Genomic DNA, 17964 nt, shown 5'->3' with positions numbered 1-17964 from the left:
GACAGTGTACCTGAGCTTTGAGATATGTGGCAGAGTCATGGGAAACAGCAACATGTAGATAATTCTGTGACAATAAGGAACACGGTAAAGAGCACATGCCTTCATGCTTTTCAAAAAATACATACCATAGTATAATTGTGAGCCACTTTATGCAAATCTGTACAACCCTGGGCATCAGCAAAAGAACGAATTCCAAGACAGTTGGATGGGTGAAGCTGTTTCATTAAAAACTTACAGCATGCTTCCACAACCTGTGAAAGCTGAAGGAGGCAAGCCGTAGATAACAGGCACTCAATATTATCTTCTTTTAATTCAAGGCGGCCTTAATGATAAAAAAAAAAAAAAAAAATCCATTAACTATGAGACTACATCGACCTTAGTTTATAAATTAATTAGTGTTAACAGTAATAATTCTAAATAAAAACTCATTACATGTATTCTAGACCTAGATGATTTAAGACATTCCAAAAAAAAAAAAAAAAAAAGAGTAGTAACTATAAAAAAAGATTATTAGTTATTTGTGACTTTTGCCAAAATAACTAATAGCCCATTTTCAGGATTTTTAAAGAATGATTCATTAGTAACATATCTATTCTATGTAACTCTAACTTTAAACATAGTAATTTAAAAACATTATAGAATTAATCTAATTATTATACTAACATTTAAAAATATTCAAAGCTTAATTATGATAACAATTTTAAAGGTTTTAATATAGAGATTTTAACCTATACAGGTATTGCTTGGGTAGTGATTATAATAACAGAATTAACTGTTGGCTGTGGCAGGTTTTATTAAAAGCAGAAATCTGAAATCTAATAATACGACATAAATCTAAGAGGTTTTAAATTAATATTTTTAGACTTATTACCTGTATACGCATACTGAATCAGGGACCAGAGTGAATTTGGTTCTACACCTTCCATTTTTATTTCTTCTTGTCTTGCTTCCCTGACATCATTAGTAAACATGGCAGCAAAATAATCTGAGACAGAGGAGAGCACCAATCTGAGAACATATTAGAAAGAAAAAAAAAGCCAATGACCACATTAAAGTTGATGTTCATTAATAAATGCTGCTTTTTATTCTCTCTCCTTTTTTTTTTTTAAACTTTGTTACCCATAGAAAGTGCATGGTACTGGGAAATGTATTTTAAATTTGACAAATTGCTTTATACTCTAGTTCCTTCCTTTGAATAATAAATTACCATTACTGAAAATTTTGTTCTGTGGTAAATGATTTCACTACTCAAATATCGATTTATAACATCCAGGGGAAAAAAGCTATCAGCCCACAGCATTAAATTGACTGTATAAAAAAAGGAGACAGAGACTCATGGACATAGACAATAAAGTAGTGGTTACAAGAAGGTAGGGTAGTGGGGAGGGGCAAGGCGGACGGGGAAAAAAAATTAAGATAATTTCTTCAATTAAAAATAAATAAGTAAATTTTAAAATAAAAATAAATGAGAGAAAAATATAAAGGTTATTTTCTATTTACCACTTTTAAAAATAACTGGTTACTTTTTTATTTAATTATGGAAGTAGTAAATATCTGGGAGACATTTGAGAATGGTTTTAGCAAGTTATTTTTAACATATTTTTGTTATAACCTATAAAACTATATTTTGTTACAATAATACATTACTCTCTATTAGCTATGTCTCTGTCTAGATTTTGGATAGTCACATATAAACAAAACAGGTTATAAATACATTCTTGAAACATGTATTTTTCATTTAATATGTTTTGAAGATATTTCAATATCGGCACATTTATATATTTAATTTATCTACTTTTTAAACAGAAATAGAGATTACAATACAGATAATAGTTGAAGCTCCCTCTGTGTTCCTCTCTCACTCCATTCCCCTCCCTTCCCAAGAGTGCACTGCTGAGTCCTAAGGTCTGCCTAATCTCCAAAGTGCTGTGCCAATTTAAACCCCTACCAGCACTGGATAAGAGTTAATTCTTCCCTACAATATTGTCAGACGTTAAAAATTTTGGCCATCTGCAAGGTGTTAAGTGGTACCTCACTGTTGTTTCATACACCGGATTGCTAGTGAGGTTGAAGATCTTTTCAATTGTTTATTAACCATTCAGCTTTCATCTTCTGAGATTTGCCTATTCATTCATTTATTCACTGAACATTCTAAAATTCTAATGCATACATAATAAGTATGAGGCACTATTCTAGATACTTGGGACATTATCAGTGTAAAATAGACAAAAGGTTCCTCTCTTATAGAGTCTTACATATTAGAGGGAAGGGAGATAAACAATACATAGCAGAAATAAAATCTGTAGTACATTTAAAAGTGATAAGTTCCATGAGGAAAAAAATAGGATAAAAACTAATGGGGAGTGGGAGGTGGGTTTAAATAGATGGTCTCATTGAAAGGTGAAAACTGGGCAAAGAATCAAAGGAGGCGCAGGAATCAGTCATACAGGAATCTGGGAACAGCCTTCGGGGAGAGGAGCAGCCAGTGCAAAAATTCAAAGGCAGGAGCAGCATGCATGGTACATGTAAGGAACAACAAGGGGTCTGTGTGTCTCAGGCAGAGTGAGCGAGGAGAGCAGTAGCACAGCACATTAAAGAGACAATGACAGGCTGGATCACATAGGCCACTGTGAGGACTTGGGCTATCTCACACTCAGTGACAGAGTCATTGAAAAGTTTGATCAGAGGAGAGACTGGATCTGAGTTCTATTTTAAAGGTCACTCGGGCAGCTGTGTAGAAAACAGAATGTAGGGGAAAGAATTAAGGGAAGAGTAGTAGTTAGGAGTTTCTTTCACTGCAATCTAAGTGACATGGTGAAGGCTTATATTAGCATGACAGGTAAGTAATGAGTTTTGTTTCAGAAATAGAGAATTTGAGATGCTTCTATGAAATTCAGGTTAAAATACCTTCTCTAATAAATTGATGCATGTAACATGGACTTTTTGTCACAGTACATAGTAGCAACTCATGCTGATTTAAGTCACTGAAAATTGTGCGACCAAGGCCATTTGTCCTGATTTTACTTCCACTTTGGAGGGTTTAACAAAACCTTTGGGACAGAATGTTAATTAATATGAAAAGCATTAAAAAATCTTTGGGATCAATATGGTAATTAACACTGAATAACAGAATATGAAATTACTAGAAGAAAAATAATGACTTGTTATTTAGTAAATAGCTCTTTTTGTTCTTTTTCTTACATCGAGAAATAATACTTCATTTGCGTTAAAGGCTTTTGTTCCCCAGCACCACTACTTTTCAGATTTCTTGGAGGTCAGCAAATAGAAGTTGGGACAGCTGGGGTTATTAGAAAATTCTTAACAGTTTTTGCTGCTCCATTCCACCAGCTTTTTAAATTCTAAATACTCACAGCTCTAACTTCCACTGAGTTTATTTAAAGTTATTTAATATGCAGATTTAGGTGGGATGAATGCTGCTTATAAGCTGAAATCTATGCCAAATAGTGACTGATCTGAGGCGCACACGCATGTGTGCAAGTGTGCGTGTGCGTGCGTGCGCGTGCGTGCGTGTGTGTGTTTTATGCTTTTACAGAGGGAAAGTGACTCTTTTGGGGTCATTAAATGTGTAATAATTTCATAGGCAGTTTGTTTGTTTTTGCAGAAATTCCATGAAATAAACTCCTACCCCAAAACATTCTACCTTAATGGTCAATTGGAACAAGTTATCACAACATATATAACTAAATTATCAAGAGAATATTTCACGCGCATAGAAATTTAAAAAACAGTTACCTATGGGCTGGAATTCTGCGATCACCAGCAATGAGAATGACATCGCATAACTGTTTGTGTCTCAAATAGTTTTCCATCTTTTTAAATGTTTGCTCAGCATGATTAAGGGCTTGGAAAAATTCATCTGATGAACATGGCTCCATAGTATGGCAGGATGATAAAGTCTGACTACTATTGGAAGTTCTGAAAAGAAAGAGAATACACATTTTGAAATATCATTATTACATTAAAAAAAATTCTTTCTTATCAAGTGCTTTTAAAGCCTTCAAAAGTAATAGAAGTAATCAATACTACCAGTCAATATTAATGTAAATCATTCATCATCTTCGTCTTTTAAAAATCAACAATGGCTCAAATCCTATGTGTGTCTTGCAAACATTGTGAGTGAATAAGGCATCTGTTAGTTAATAGCTACACATATTCTTTGCAGTGCCCGTTTTTGAGGTCTCTTCTCTGGTCAACACAACATTTCTGGTGAAAAGAGCCAAGCCATATTCATATTAACAGCCATATCGTCTACGTTATATTTAACGGTGTAAGAAACCATTTTCTGAAGGCAGGAAGGATTAAACTATTTTGGAGATATAAATTAAAGTCATCCTTTATTTTAAAATAGGTTATGTTCCACACTTAATTTATAAGATATTTAAAATATGAAACATTGTCATAAAAAGTGTTATAAATAATTCTAGCGAGTCTTCGAAAGCTCAGGTAAACTACAACTTATATTACAGGTTAAAGGAATTTGATGGCCTAATCCAGGTACCTAAAAATAATCTGAAATTTCCAAATTATAATTTGAAGAGTATAAGTTCTATGTTTTCATATGATTTACTGATGGAAATGGTAAAAAGTGAAAAGATTAGTACTAAGAATGAAATCACCCCCACAAGATCTCTTCTCCAATATCACTTGAATTAAGTAATCAACATCCACTGGTTACGCAATTAACTACAAAACCACCAACTGTGCCATTGCGTGGTTCTCATTTCTCATCAGCTTCACATTTAAGATTAGCATTCTGACAAATGCTTTGTTAAATCAAGCCCCACTTTACTTTTAAAAGTAAAAGGAACTAAATGAAGTCAAGCAGATTGAGTGCCTTGCCAGGAGTCACAGAGTTCATTCATGGCAGAAACAGGGCCATCATAGAGACTGCTACATGCTCATTAAAACCATTTTTCTTTTTCTCCTATAAATATAGCTAGACTATGTTTCCCAGGCTCTCTCCAACACAGGCACAGTCTCATGATGGATGGAATGAACTGTGTTACCTCCAGGCTAACGTGGCTACGGGCAGGTGTGCCTACTCAGTCTTTCTTTCTCTATCCACTAGTTTAATAGAGAGGACTGAGAACTTAGATGAAGGATGAAGTAAACTACATACATGTAAGGTCATTCAAGTAAGAACACTCACATTGAGTGTAAGAACATTCACAAGAACTCTGACACTGCATTGAGATTGATCAGTTTTGGAAGTATGCAGTATCTTGACTAATACATATCTCTATATTAATCCTCCCGGCTCAGTACCATACTAATATGGGCCCTAAAAAATGTTCTTTCAAAATAATTGTCAATAATGATAATAGAAGCAAAATATATATCTAGAAAAGATGTACTATATACTATGAATGCTATCGGTGTAATGACTTGGAAAATCCAGTGTACTATACTCAACTTTACATTTAAGATCAACATAAAAATGTACTGAGCAATGTATAACTATATGTTGCTTATATATATAAATGAGAATTAGAACCCATTTAAAACCTAGGAGAAAACATAAGCAAAAACAAATAATGGTGGATTTGATGAATAATAATTTGAAGATTTAAAACATTTTTCAAAACATGAAGTTTTATATTGTCAAAATACTGACAAATGATTTTAAGAGTATTAGTAATCTAAGGATGAGAGAAAATTATGACATCTAATTTTCATAAGCCACAAATTCTTTCAAGGACAAGTTAAACTGAAGTAAATAAATCAAGTCCTTCTTTCCTAGGGGTCCTACATTTTTGTAACACACTTCTTATACTTCATATTAAATTATCAATAATGATTAGAAAATGAATTGGTTGAATATTTTTTGAGTGAACTGCTAGCATCAAACATAAATGCTAATTAATGTTAAATTCTGAAAGAACTGAATTTTATGATACTATCATCACTACATTTTTACAGACCAGCATTGATTTGGTGTAAGTCCAATTAACAAACAGATCAACTTTCATCAAGGGTATTCAGGGTGTTGGTTTTTCAACCTCTAGCATGAATCAGGATAATGTGGGGAGCACTTCAGCATCTATGTTCAGGGCTTCATTCCCTACGACTGATTTACTGGGTCTAAGGTGAGACCTGAACATCATATTTTAAAAAGCCCTACAGGCGATCCTAACACATATCACATGCTGAAGACCACTGGTGTGTAGTTCAGGCAAGAGGTGGATACATTACAGAAATCAGCATATGATGATTTACACAATAGAGACTACTTCAAATATGTGTAAACTGAATTCCTTTGATAAAATATTTTAAATGAACCAGTAGAACGTAATGGAATATTTGTTATTTTCAAAATGAGCATAAAGGTAAAAAATGAAATTTCTTATATACACACACATTAACAAAACAAATTACGCTTCTAAAATAACATTTCAAACTTCATTATTTGCTTTCAAGGCTTCAATTGCCATATGTTAAATAAATATATTATTTCAATGCAACAATTCACTGAAATTTTGGCGTATGGCCATCACTTCCACTGCTCCAAATGAAAGACCAAAAGAAGCGCAGGCTTCTGATTTGTACCCTATGGAAAGTGAAGCCCTCCCTTCACAAAAGGAGCATGAAAGAGGAAGGAACGGAGCTACTCAGTAGCTTTAAAGAGCTGCACAGCTTTCTAGCATTTCTTGTTTTGTTTTTAAGAATTTTGGGACTTTGTATATATATTTTAACAATGCAATAATTTATTTAAAAAACAATTTACTGCATAAACATACAACTATAGGACCTTAGGCATTAGAAAAATTATACATAGAACTTTTACATCTAGAAGGAACTTATGCAATCTTTAATTCAATTCCCTTATTTTGCAGATGAGAAAATTAGAGGCCCCAAGTGGCCAAAATGATCAACCAAGGACACATAGACAGCTAGTTACAAATCCAGGATCAGGAGGCATTCAGAGTGGTGGTCAAACCACTTACAAAGAAATGTAAATTCTTGCTTAACTTTACTCTAGGGCATCAATGAACACAGGAGTATGAAGGGGAAATGATAATACACAATGAATGAGGATAATTTAACAGAAAAAATACATTTGAATTAAGGATCATAGACAAAAGTCTACTGCTATATGACTGCTCCTTAACAAGGTATGAGAGATCAAGAGTCTTTTAGGTTTCCATGGCATAGAGATCAAATTGTCTTTAATATTCCACCTCTGTATAATTTACGATGGTAATACTTCTTTACTATTTCTTTTCTTTTTGTGCTTTGGTCTGGAGGAATGAATTGGAGAAGTAGATGTAATGATTAAGAGCATTTTAGAAAGGTTCTAAGATACTTTTAATCTAATACAGTAGCCAATAGCCCCAGGGACTGTTTTAATTTAATTAAAATTATATAAAATTAAAAATTCAGTTCTTTAGTTGGACTAGTAATATTTCAAATTCTCAATAGCCCCATAGGGTTAGTGGCTGCCAAACTGGATGGTGCAGATATAGAATATTTCTATCAATGAAGAAAGTTCTATTGCACACTCCTGATTCAGTTCTCTGTCACTATGAATCACTCTGGACAAGTTATTTAACTTCTCTAAGCCTTATCTTTCTCAATAGCAAAATGAGAACAAATAATACATAGTACTTTCTTTTAGAGCAGTGGTCCGCAACCTTTTTAGCACCAGGGATCGGTGCTCCTATGAGAATCTAATGCCCGATGACCTGAGGTGGAGCTCAGGTGGTGATGCTAGCACTGGGGAGCAGATACCAATACAGATGAAGCTTCATTTGCTCGCCTGCCGCTCACCTCTTGCTGTGTGGCCCAGTTCCTAACAGGCCACAGACCAGTAGCAGTCTGCGGCCAGGGGATTGGAGACCCCTGTTTTAGAGGATCCCTTATGGGAGGATTACGCAATAATGAATGCATAGCCCTAGCACAAAATACGTACACAATCAAGGTAAGTGACTGTTAGCAGAATCTCGCTTTTCAATGGCCAATGTGAAAACCTATAATCTGACTCTTTTGTCTTTATATAATGTTGATTAGTTGCCTTTTTAAAAAATGATCCCAGTATTATCAATTTCTATAACTAAATTTCATACTTCCTAATTAAAATGACCTTAGTAAACCCGGGAGATATATCTATCCTAACCCACAATACAAACATCCGAGAATAGGCCATTACGGAGCATCAATACATTTCTCTGTGATTTCTACTTGATATTTTACATAACAGGAAAAACATCCAACATCTCTGCTTATTTATATGATGTTACTAAGATGGTAAATCATATTTCAAAGAATTACATGCAATCAAACCTTTTCTAATAGACTTTCATTATAAGCAACTATACATTGCTGAATATTTATAGGCATAAGGAAATATTTAATTTTTAGCTGATTGTCTCTCTGTAGTAGGCAACAAATTTGTAAGGCAGAAAAATACATAGAAAAGATGCAAGCTTCAAACAAAATCAAGTCACCAACTATTTACAGAGTAACTCCTAACATGCAGCAGTTGCTAGAAACTGTGGGGATGCGAAGAAAGATATTTAGTGAAGCAACTTGGAATTTGAAGACTCAAGTTTCATAAGCTAAAAAAAAATAAATAAACAGCAATACCACCTAACACTTGTAGTTCCTCGGGTTTCACACATATGTCCACACGCGCACACACGCAACATCATGGCCGATATTACCATTTTATTATAAACTACTAGATTTCACTTTTATCTTCAGAATTTTTGGTAGGTATTTCAATGAAGTAATTTTTCAAAAGAAGTTTTAAAAAATAGCTTCATGAGAATTATACTGTATATAATTCTGAATAGAAAACAAAGCTACATTGAAACTCTAAATGTTGTGTTTGGCTCACTCCCTAGTAAGTGATTTACTCCTAGCCACCTGCCTCAAAGTTTGTGGCATTCAGAATCCATGCTTTTGTAAAAGTGTAAATTATTACACTGTGAATCTTTGGGCACCTTTTACAAATTTCACAACCATAAATGTAAAATAAGAATGTAAATTGCTTAGTATAGATAGGCTAGCAGTCTCTAATTTTTTTACGCATAGCCCTTTCAATAAATTTTTAAGCATGTGCTCAAATACATGGATATTTGCTAATTCATAAAAGATATACAGATACCACTGTACAATTATTTCTATGACAAAGCACAGGAAAAGAGATTTAAAGGCTAAGATATAACATAGGAGTTCTGATATATATTATACATGTGTACATGTGCATATATATATGTTTTTTTTTAACCATTTCTCTAACCAATAATTTCATACATCCCCAATTGAAATGTGACTGCTATTGGAATATCGAGAAAGGAAAGATAAATATGGCTAGTGTTTGGAAAGGTAACAAGTAGCAGATGAGATCTGAAACATGTCTTAGAGTTTAAATGTGGAAGGAGGAAGAATTGGGATTGTCCCCTTTAAGGAGAGGACAAGGCATTTGTATAAAAAGAAATGACAACAGGTACCTCTTTCCTTCTCAAGAAAATATTTTTTTGATTTTGGAATTTAAGGGCTTTCTTTCCTGGTCCCATGGCAAAAATATCTGTGGTAAAGAGAGTTGAATGTTGTTTCTAAGAATCAAATTTTCTTCAATAATAACCAGTGTGAAGGGGACAGGCAGTGAGCAACTCTCACACAATGCTGGTGAGAATTAAAACAGCAGTAATGTGCTTGAAATGACTTTGAGAACACAAGTTTAAAAAACGTGAAAATGTGCATTCCCTTGGGACTTTATCCAGAAGAAATAATCCAGACGAAATAATCATCCATACGTATAGAGATCTAGCAACAGGTAAGGTTTATCACAGGTTATTTCTAACAGGAAAATATTGAAAATCATCTAAATTCCAAAAAAGCAGAATACTGGTTAAACAAACAAAAGTTCTATCTGTGCATGGGAGAATGATGCAGCCATTAAAAAAGATACAGGAGAATACTTAATGACATGGAAAACCGTTTTAGCGGACATTGTTTTTGCCTTTCCAGAATTCCTTCTTATGGTAACAGATCCACCTCTACCATTTGGGAAACCATGCATTTCCCACCTCAGTCCACACAGCTTGGGCAGAGTTGAGTCTTCCCCTGGGCAGAGGTGAGAAAGGGACTGAGGCCTGGCCAGTAAGAGTTAACATCTCCCGGCAATAATCATCAGTTTGGGTGGACACATAATCCAAACAAGGCCAATGAGAATCCATTTCAAGAAGTTTGTTAGCACTCTTAAAAAAAGGGTCACTCTCTTTTCCACTGAGGTTGTTAAGGTGATAAAAAGTAAACTTGAAGCTAGCTGCTAGTGGCTTTTTGGCTACCACTTGAAAAAATGCTATCACAAAGGAAAATAGAATCTAGAGAGAGAAAGAAATAGATTTCTAGAGTTATATGAGTATCTGGATCCAGCCATGTCTAAACCTAGGCTCTTCTTGGCTTTTTATTTACTTATGTGAACCAAAAATGTCTAGCTTTTGTTTGTCAGTTTGAGTTTGGCTTCTGTCTTTTGCAGAATTTTGCAGAATTTTTCTAATTTTAATATTTATATATATTAGGGCAAAAAACCAGGTCCCAAAAGAGTATATACAATAAAATTCAGATTTTTATTCTAAAAACATATTTTTATTATGTATTCATAGAAAAATATACTAGGATACTTCCCCTAATGGTTCATGGTTATTTTGGGTGGCAAGCTAATCGGTGATTTTTATTTTAACATTTTTGCTCATCTCTGTTTTCCAATGTATCCACTGTAAAAATATTATGTAATATGGGGAAAAAATGCTAATTGAAAAATTAGATCCAAAGAATTCTGAAGAGTTCTAAAGTTGTCTTCACATCTTGCAACCTATTAATTTTAACCCCCAAATCATTCTTCACTTCTACAACAGTAATAAGTTTTAACTGGACACATGACTTATCAGGTGGACACGACATTTCTGAGCCTCTCATGCAACTAGTTGTGGCCATGTTGTGACTATGTTTTCAACAGTGGAATGTTAGCAGAACTAACATATGTGTTGTTTGCTTAATGTCCTCCTTTTCTTTCTTTGGACCTTCCCACAGGCTAAAACACAGAGGGAGCTGAGTAAGCTTTGAGCATAACGAAAGGATAACATCCTACAGGATGGAGAAACAATATGGAAGGAATCTGGGTCTCTGGGTGAAACCATAAAGCAGAGCTACCTATCTGCCCTGTGAAGCACGTGTCCATCCGTTACATGATAGAGAAATAAACTTGTCTTATTTGAACCACTGTATTTCTAAATCTTTGTCATATCATTTAGCCTAATTCCCTACTAATATACTCCCTAAATTTAAATGACCAAATATTATGGCTAGGTTCATATGTGTGGGTATGTACGGTGCCTAATATATCCAACTCTAGAAATATAAAACCTCGCTATCCAGTTACGAATGGATAAAAATAAAATATAAGCAATAAGTGGCATAGAGATAGGTACTTTTGCTTAAAAACTTGGAGTTATAAAAGCCAGTTGTGCAACTATAGTACCTATCCTTTTCCCTAAGTTGATTTTCCAGCTTTTTCAGTAGTTCTGGGAACTAACATGATTCTAATACATTCCTCTGTCTAAATCAGCCCATTTCAGTTGCTTAAAACTAAGAATGCTGATTGATATTGTGTACTGACAGGCTTTAGGGGGTTCATAAACTCCTTGAACTGTATGTGAAATATTTAACACACACGCACAGTATTTTCTGGGGAGAGGTTCCGTATCTTATGTCAAGGGGATCCATGATATGATTTGGGCATATGTGTGAGGGAAGACAACGTAATTCATCCTTCCCAGATACAAGTACATTATAGTCGAACTTCTTTGCCATCTCTGGAAACAAAATATTGTAGAAATGCAGAAATTTTTAATTTCAAACTGAACCAGAAGAGACTTGTTCAAACAATGGATGTAGAGACAACATAAAGAAGGTCAAGAAAAGGCAGAATATTAGCTGGGGAGAGAAGGTAAAACTGGTTAGAATGAATCATTAACTATTAGGTTAATCCAAGTTGAACTTGGTGATTAAATGAATAGTCACAGGGAACTGCCTACTGGTATGTGAGCATGATCTCCATATTGTTTGGGTTCAAAATGCAGCTACATCTCAGTGATCAAGGTCAATATCAACAGTGATAAGTCAGATTGGTAGTATATATCCTTGATATGATGTGATGAAAATGGCACTTTTGTGGTCTTCCTCCCCCAAATTTACAACCCCGGTCCAATTATGAGAAAAATGTCAGACAAATCCTAATTAAGACATTCTAAAAAACATCTGACCAGTACTCTCAAAACTGTCAAGGTCATAAAAACCAAGGAAAGTCTGAGAAACTGTCACAGCCCAGAGGAGCCTAAGGAGATATGATGACTAAATGTAACATGGTATCTGGGATAGGATCCTGCAACAGAAAGACATTAGCTAGAGATAAGGAAATCTGAATCAAGCATAGACTTTAGTTAACAAAAATATATCAATATTGGTTAATAGTAACAGATACACCATACTAATATATTAATAATAGGGGAGACTGGGTGTGGGGTGTATATGAACTCACTACCATATACATCATTGCAATTTTCCTCTAAATCTACGACTGTTCTAAAAATGTTCTAAAAATATAAATTCGTTTTTTTAAAATGCAGTTTTGTTTTACTTACTAACCTTGAGCAAGCTACTTAGACTTTTTGTGCCTCATTGGCCTCATCTGTAAAATTAGAATAACAGTAGCACTCTACCTCAGAAATCTGTTGTGAAGAGTAAATGAGTTAACATGCTAAAGTGCTTAGAACAATGCCTCGCCAACAGTAAGCACCCAGTTAGTATTAACTGTATTATTGTACTGTATTATTTTTGAATATTTGTAAGTACAATAACATTTTATGCATATTGGCTAAAAAAAGTCTGACATAAAATATTAAACTTTATAAACAAAATTTGAAATAATGAATTTCCCCCAAAAATGTCAAAAAATACATAATTTCAAAGCTGGCAAATCAAGTGCCATATAAACTGTGGTCACAAGGTGAGCCACTGTGTAAACCTTGACGATTCTGGTAGAATTCACCCTGAATTAAGTTCTTAGTAACCTATCGCTCACATAAAAGGTGACAGACAGCTCTGTTACCTAGTGTCTAAAATTCCTCATGGTGTAAAAAACAAAGTTTGTATTTTAATACCAAAGTAATGACTTAGATAATTCCCACAGAGAAAAGGTGGCTAGGCTACAGATCCAAAATCAAAGTTAAAAAAAGAGAAACCTTTAAATTATTTAACTGTGTGATAGCAAAAATTACCAGTAATCTTAGGCTCAAGCAGACGTTTCTCCCAACTAAAATATAACTGATCAAAAAGTAACAATATATATACCTCTTAACTCCTGCTTTAAATTTTCCGGATCTACTTTAGGTGTTGTGATGCTGTATGTGGAAAACTATTCAGTGTCTTCCCCTTTTTCTAATAACCGAAAAGTTCAGTCTAAGTTTCGAAATCTATATAAATATCATTATTGCCTAAATAAGAAATTCTCCATATATCTTATTTATTTCTCCATTGTGTTTAATATTTTAAGAATCAATCTATAGTATACTCAAGACATTTACTATAGAGTTTATTATTTGCAAATGTTATATATAAAAAAAGTTATTTACAAAAAATGTGATGAATGTCAGTGTAGCTTCTTTTGACATTAACAGTGATAGTTTTTATTTACAGTAGCTGGGCAACCACCTAGAGAGACTGCTCACTTAATCAAAAAGCTGGGGGCAAATAAATGAATCCATCCTTATGACGAAGATCAAAGAATCAGAGCTGGAGGGTTGAAAGAAAATGTGAGAATTAGGTACATTAATCTAGAAAAAAAATGAAGGAGTAAAAATATACACACAAACGACATTTCTAAAAAATTTGTTCCCTTTTTTGCAATAAGATGTTAAAATTTCAAAGCATCAAGAATACTAAATTGCTTTGACACATTTCTTTTATACATTAAAATCAGAGACAGTTTAATTACATTTTATTTTTGAAGTAATATTTTAGAAATAGTTTGGTCTCTACAGATGTGAACTGTACTTTCATTTATTATTTACTTTATTAATCGTCTTGATTAACATTTTAAAAACAATTAAAATATTTTAGATTTTTTAAATATTATTTTCTTATATTTATATTTCCTATAAATAAAAATGTCAATTTTATAAAGTATGCACATAGCAATCTCTCAGTCAAAAAAAGGCAATCTTTTTTTTCATAATGAATATCCCAAAAGATATTTCAATATGGATACTAAAGAATAATTTGATTTTAGTTATCATTAGCTATGCAAACTACCTTTGTTGTAACGAATGTATGTGTAACCTTTCCAAGATTATACATGTATATAAATTTCATACTCATATATGCATAATATCTCTAGGTAGTAGATAACATGTTAAACTTTTTATAATTTATGCTGGTAAATTAATGGTTTGTTTTGTCTAATATTGTTAAAATATTCTTAATATATTATATTGACTTTCAAATGGAAAGATGATTACTCTAGTTTCCCACAAAACTGATAAAACCTGAACCTTTTGTTATATAAATTACTCTCCTATGGCAACAAGTCTGAAAGAAAATACGAAACAATGAAGCCACATTAACTCAACTGATCTCCACGTTAAAATTATTAGTGGCTCCTATTCCCTATGATAATGCCAAGTTAAGAGCTAATTTTAAAAATTTGTGATTAAATACACTAGTTACCTATGTAAAGATATTCCCTCCTCTCCATTACACAAATGATTATAGATGACTGGTCTATATTTATTATTATTCCAACACCACAATTCAGAATTCCATGTTCTGAAGGTTAGAAGAAGAGAAGGTTGGTAAATATCCCCCAAGTAAGATATATCTGAATATATAAACTCATTTTTGTCTCCATCTCTTATAATGCCTATAATAACCAACATACAAATTACAAATGTTACCAAAACCTGCAAATAAATTTTAAAAGAAAAAGAATCCATAATCAAACTAGACAAATGATAAGCTATTTGAAATATTTTGAAATACTTGAGTGTAGATGAATCAGAAAGATGACTTTCATACTCTAACTTGTTACATAATATGCTATAGTAGCTTAAACAGGTTAACAAGCAAATCCATTTTGAAGATAACGCCAGGTTCCAAGGATGAATATGGATTAAGTTATTATGAAATTACCCATGTTTTCATTATTTTCTCTCCTCAAACTCATTTGCCCTTCTCCTTGCCCCCTGTTAACCACTTGACCACATCTAACCCCTCCGTTCCCTTTAACTCTCCTGAAGGAATGTCCTTCATTTCCCTACATAGCACAATTTTCCATGAAGTGAAGGTAACAGGAATTAGTAGCTGTCATCTTAGAAAAAGACATGTTACTGTATTCTCTCTATTAGTGTGGAAAGCTCAACACAGGACAAAGAGAAATAACCATAAGAAAAATATTGTTGACAAGTACATCTCCTTATAAAACCTTTCATTTTCATTAAAATTTAAGTGACTCTATAATACAAACTAAAATGTAATAATTTTATACTAAGGAAATATCTTCTACAGTTTTGATATGATTAAGGAGGGCAAATGAATGAAGCAAACTGCAAGGCAATGATGCATAAAACTGTTATTACATATTATTTTCAAGACAGAGCTAGATCTATATAGGGAACACAAGATATTTCAAAATGAATGCTATTTGTCTTTATAATTTTATAGAATTAAAATTATTTGAATATATTTTTAAATCCTAGCAAAAATATCACATATGCATACCAAGATATTATACATATGTATGAATGCAGAGGAACATATATATATTCATAATTTTAAATAATAATACTAAGTTATTTCAAAGCATATAAATGATACACTCCCATGCCCCATTTCTAACATTAAGAAAATAATCAACCTGCATGAACTGGAATCAGATTCATTTTCTTCTTCACTAGTGCCATCATCCACTTCTGGTCTATCCAGCCAATGTGCACCGCCACAATCTTCTGCTGTAAACTCATATGCAGGGACTTCAGAGGTGGATGCCATTGGCCAAGAAGGTGAACTCTGAAAATCCAGTTGGCTGGACCTTCGGTAACCAATTGAAGCCAAAGGCAATTGTAGACTACATGGATCTAAAAACTTTCTCCCACCGTTTGCTCCAGTCTGTCCTCGATTCCAAAATTCTCCCTGCTGGCTGTCAATTGTAGAATTAGGAGATGATGCTTGATGGCCAAACCACCTCCATCTGATTTTCAAAATCTGCTTCACATCAAACTCTTTACGAGAACCAGACATCCTCAGAGAAACCAAGTGATCGTCTAGGCAACGGGCAAAAAGCACTGCACACAGATTTGTGCATCCGACCAAGACAAGAGAAGTATATGCCCTGCTGTACACAATAAACAGATTGAAAGGAAAATAAATCACATTCACATATATATCTTCATTTACTTTTAAACCAACGTATCTGATTATAAAGAACAATGGATAATGAATAAAGATGAAACACGGTGGAACATTCCGTTCAATCAGAGCAAACTCTCATCCGCCTATCCTGAAGCAGCTAGACCACTTTTCCCTGCTCTCCTTTCCCATACTGACCATTTGCTCTCACAAACACTGACAGCATTCATTAAAGTCCTTTCAAATGCAGAACACCACCCCCTTTCCTTAAACCACAAATGACAAGAGACAGAAAGCACCATCCCGTTGCAGTATCTCAGTCTCTGCTGCTTGGTACATTAACTCTTTTATTGCTGAAACAAGAAATTTATTCCAGTACATTTTATTTGTATTTAAAAAACACCGTAAAACTGAAGTGTTTCTGTTTTTACACTAAGTTCCTAAATGCGATGTTGCAAAATAGTTTTTTAAAAAGCATATTTTAGTTAGATGAGTTAGTGATTTTCAAGCTGTGCCCTTTGCATGGGGGATGAAGAGGGAGGAGTACAAAGGTGAGGCTCCGGTTTGTTGCTTTCCACCTCTATCTTCTCCCTTCAGGAAAAAAGTATATTTAATTAATACAGTAAGACCTTGAGTAAGATTTCTTTTGAGCAAAGAGTAAGAAAAATAGGAAGAAGAAAAAGTTTGAACATTACCAAGGATCAAAATATGGCAGTACTTAAACACATTTTCAAATAAATAATATGAAGCCAATATTGCTCTATAATCTAAAATGATTGAGCTATAGTTTTATAGTTAATAGGATTGAGCTATAATTTGATATGATATCTAAATTTCTACAACACTACTTAGAAAAAGAAAAGTGTGGTTCAAGAAAGGTACCAAAAACCAGGATAGGACTATTTCTTGGGTGTACAGGTACCTTAATGGTACTCTCTATTGTTAGCAAAAAACAAAACAATGGTCAGAACATGGTTACAGTTAAGGCAAATCGATAAAACAAATAAAAATCAATGCAATGCAATCAAATTGTAAAATACTGAGTAGTTATTGTGAGCAAGAAACTGGTAGGCATTGTTGGGGGTACAGGTACAACCATCTTGGTTCCTACTCTCAAAAAATAATTACAACTTGTCTATGGCCATGCCACCCAGAACGTGCCCAATCTCATCTGACCTCAGAAGCTAAGCAGGGTCGGGACTGGTTAGTACTTGGATGAGAGACCACCTAGGAAGATCGGGTGATATAGGCATTAAAATAAATAAATAAATAATAAATAATATTACAACTCATTACTAAAACAAAAATATTTGATATAAAAAATGTTTTCAAGGTGCTCAATATCTAATATCATATCAAATATTTTACTCAAAAGGCAATTTCTTTTACCAATTGGCGAAGAAAAAATAAAGCTGCTTTGGAGGTTTAAAGTACATTGTGAGGCATATATCTATATATTTTAACCTCACACAGCTCTTTAGGAGAATAAAACTTATTCAGAGGACCAAGGATGAGAGGCATGAAAAGCCATATACA

At 33.6% G+C, this 17964-nt stretch overlaps 1 protein-coding gene and 1 pseudogene across 3 annotated transcripts in view; one reads left to right on the top strand and one right to left on the bottom strand.

Annotated features, from left to right (window-relative positions):
- KLHL5 (kelch like family member 5) overlaps positions 1 to 17964 on the bottom strand; it is a 61362-nt gene that overhangs the window by 27711 nt on the left and 15687 nt on the right. The window contains exons 2-6 of one of the 3 annotated variants that reach the window (XM_016140676.2): positions 15938 to 16414; positions 14752 to 14850; positions 3754 to 3936; positions 872 to 1008; positions 126 to 322 (exon numbers count right to left, since the gene is read on the bottom strand). In XM_016140676.2, coding sequence (XP_015996162.1) covers positions 126 to 322; positions 872 to 1008; positions 3754 to 3936; positions 14752 to 14850; positions 15938 to 16320 — 999 coding nt within the window. In that variant the 5' untranslated portion in view covers positions 16321 to 16414. The remainder of the gene's footprint in view (positions 1 to 125; positions 323 to 871; positions 1009 to 3753; positions 3937 to 14751; positions 14851 to 15937; positions 16415 to 17964) is intronic. The other 2 variants (XM_036227616.1, XM_016140679.2) reach the window with 2 other exon arrangements.
- On the top strand, positions 17562 to 17680 carry LOC118609268 (annotated as a pseudogene).

The sequence above is a fragment of the Rousettus aegyptiacus genome, unplaced genomic scaffold (assembly GCF_014176215.1).
Source record: "Rousettus aegyptiacus isolate mRouAeg1 unplaced genomic scaffold, mRouAeg1.p scaffold_m13_p_10, whole genome shotgun sequence".
NCBI classification, from domain to species: Eukaryota; Metazoa; Chordata; class Mammalia; order Chiroptera; family Pteropodidae; genus Rousettus; species Rousettus aegyptiacus.
This window is presented reverse-complemented; position numbering and strand designations above follow the sequence as displayed.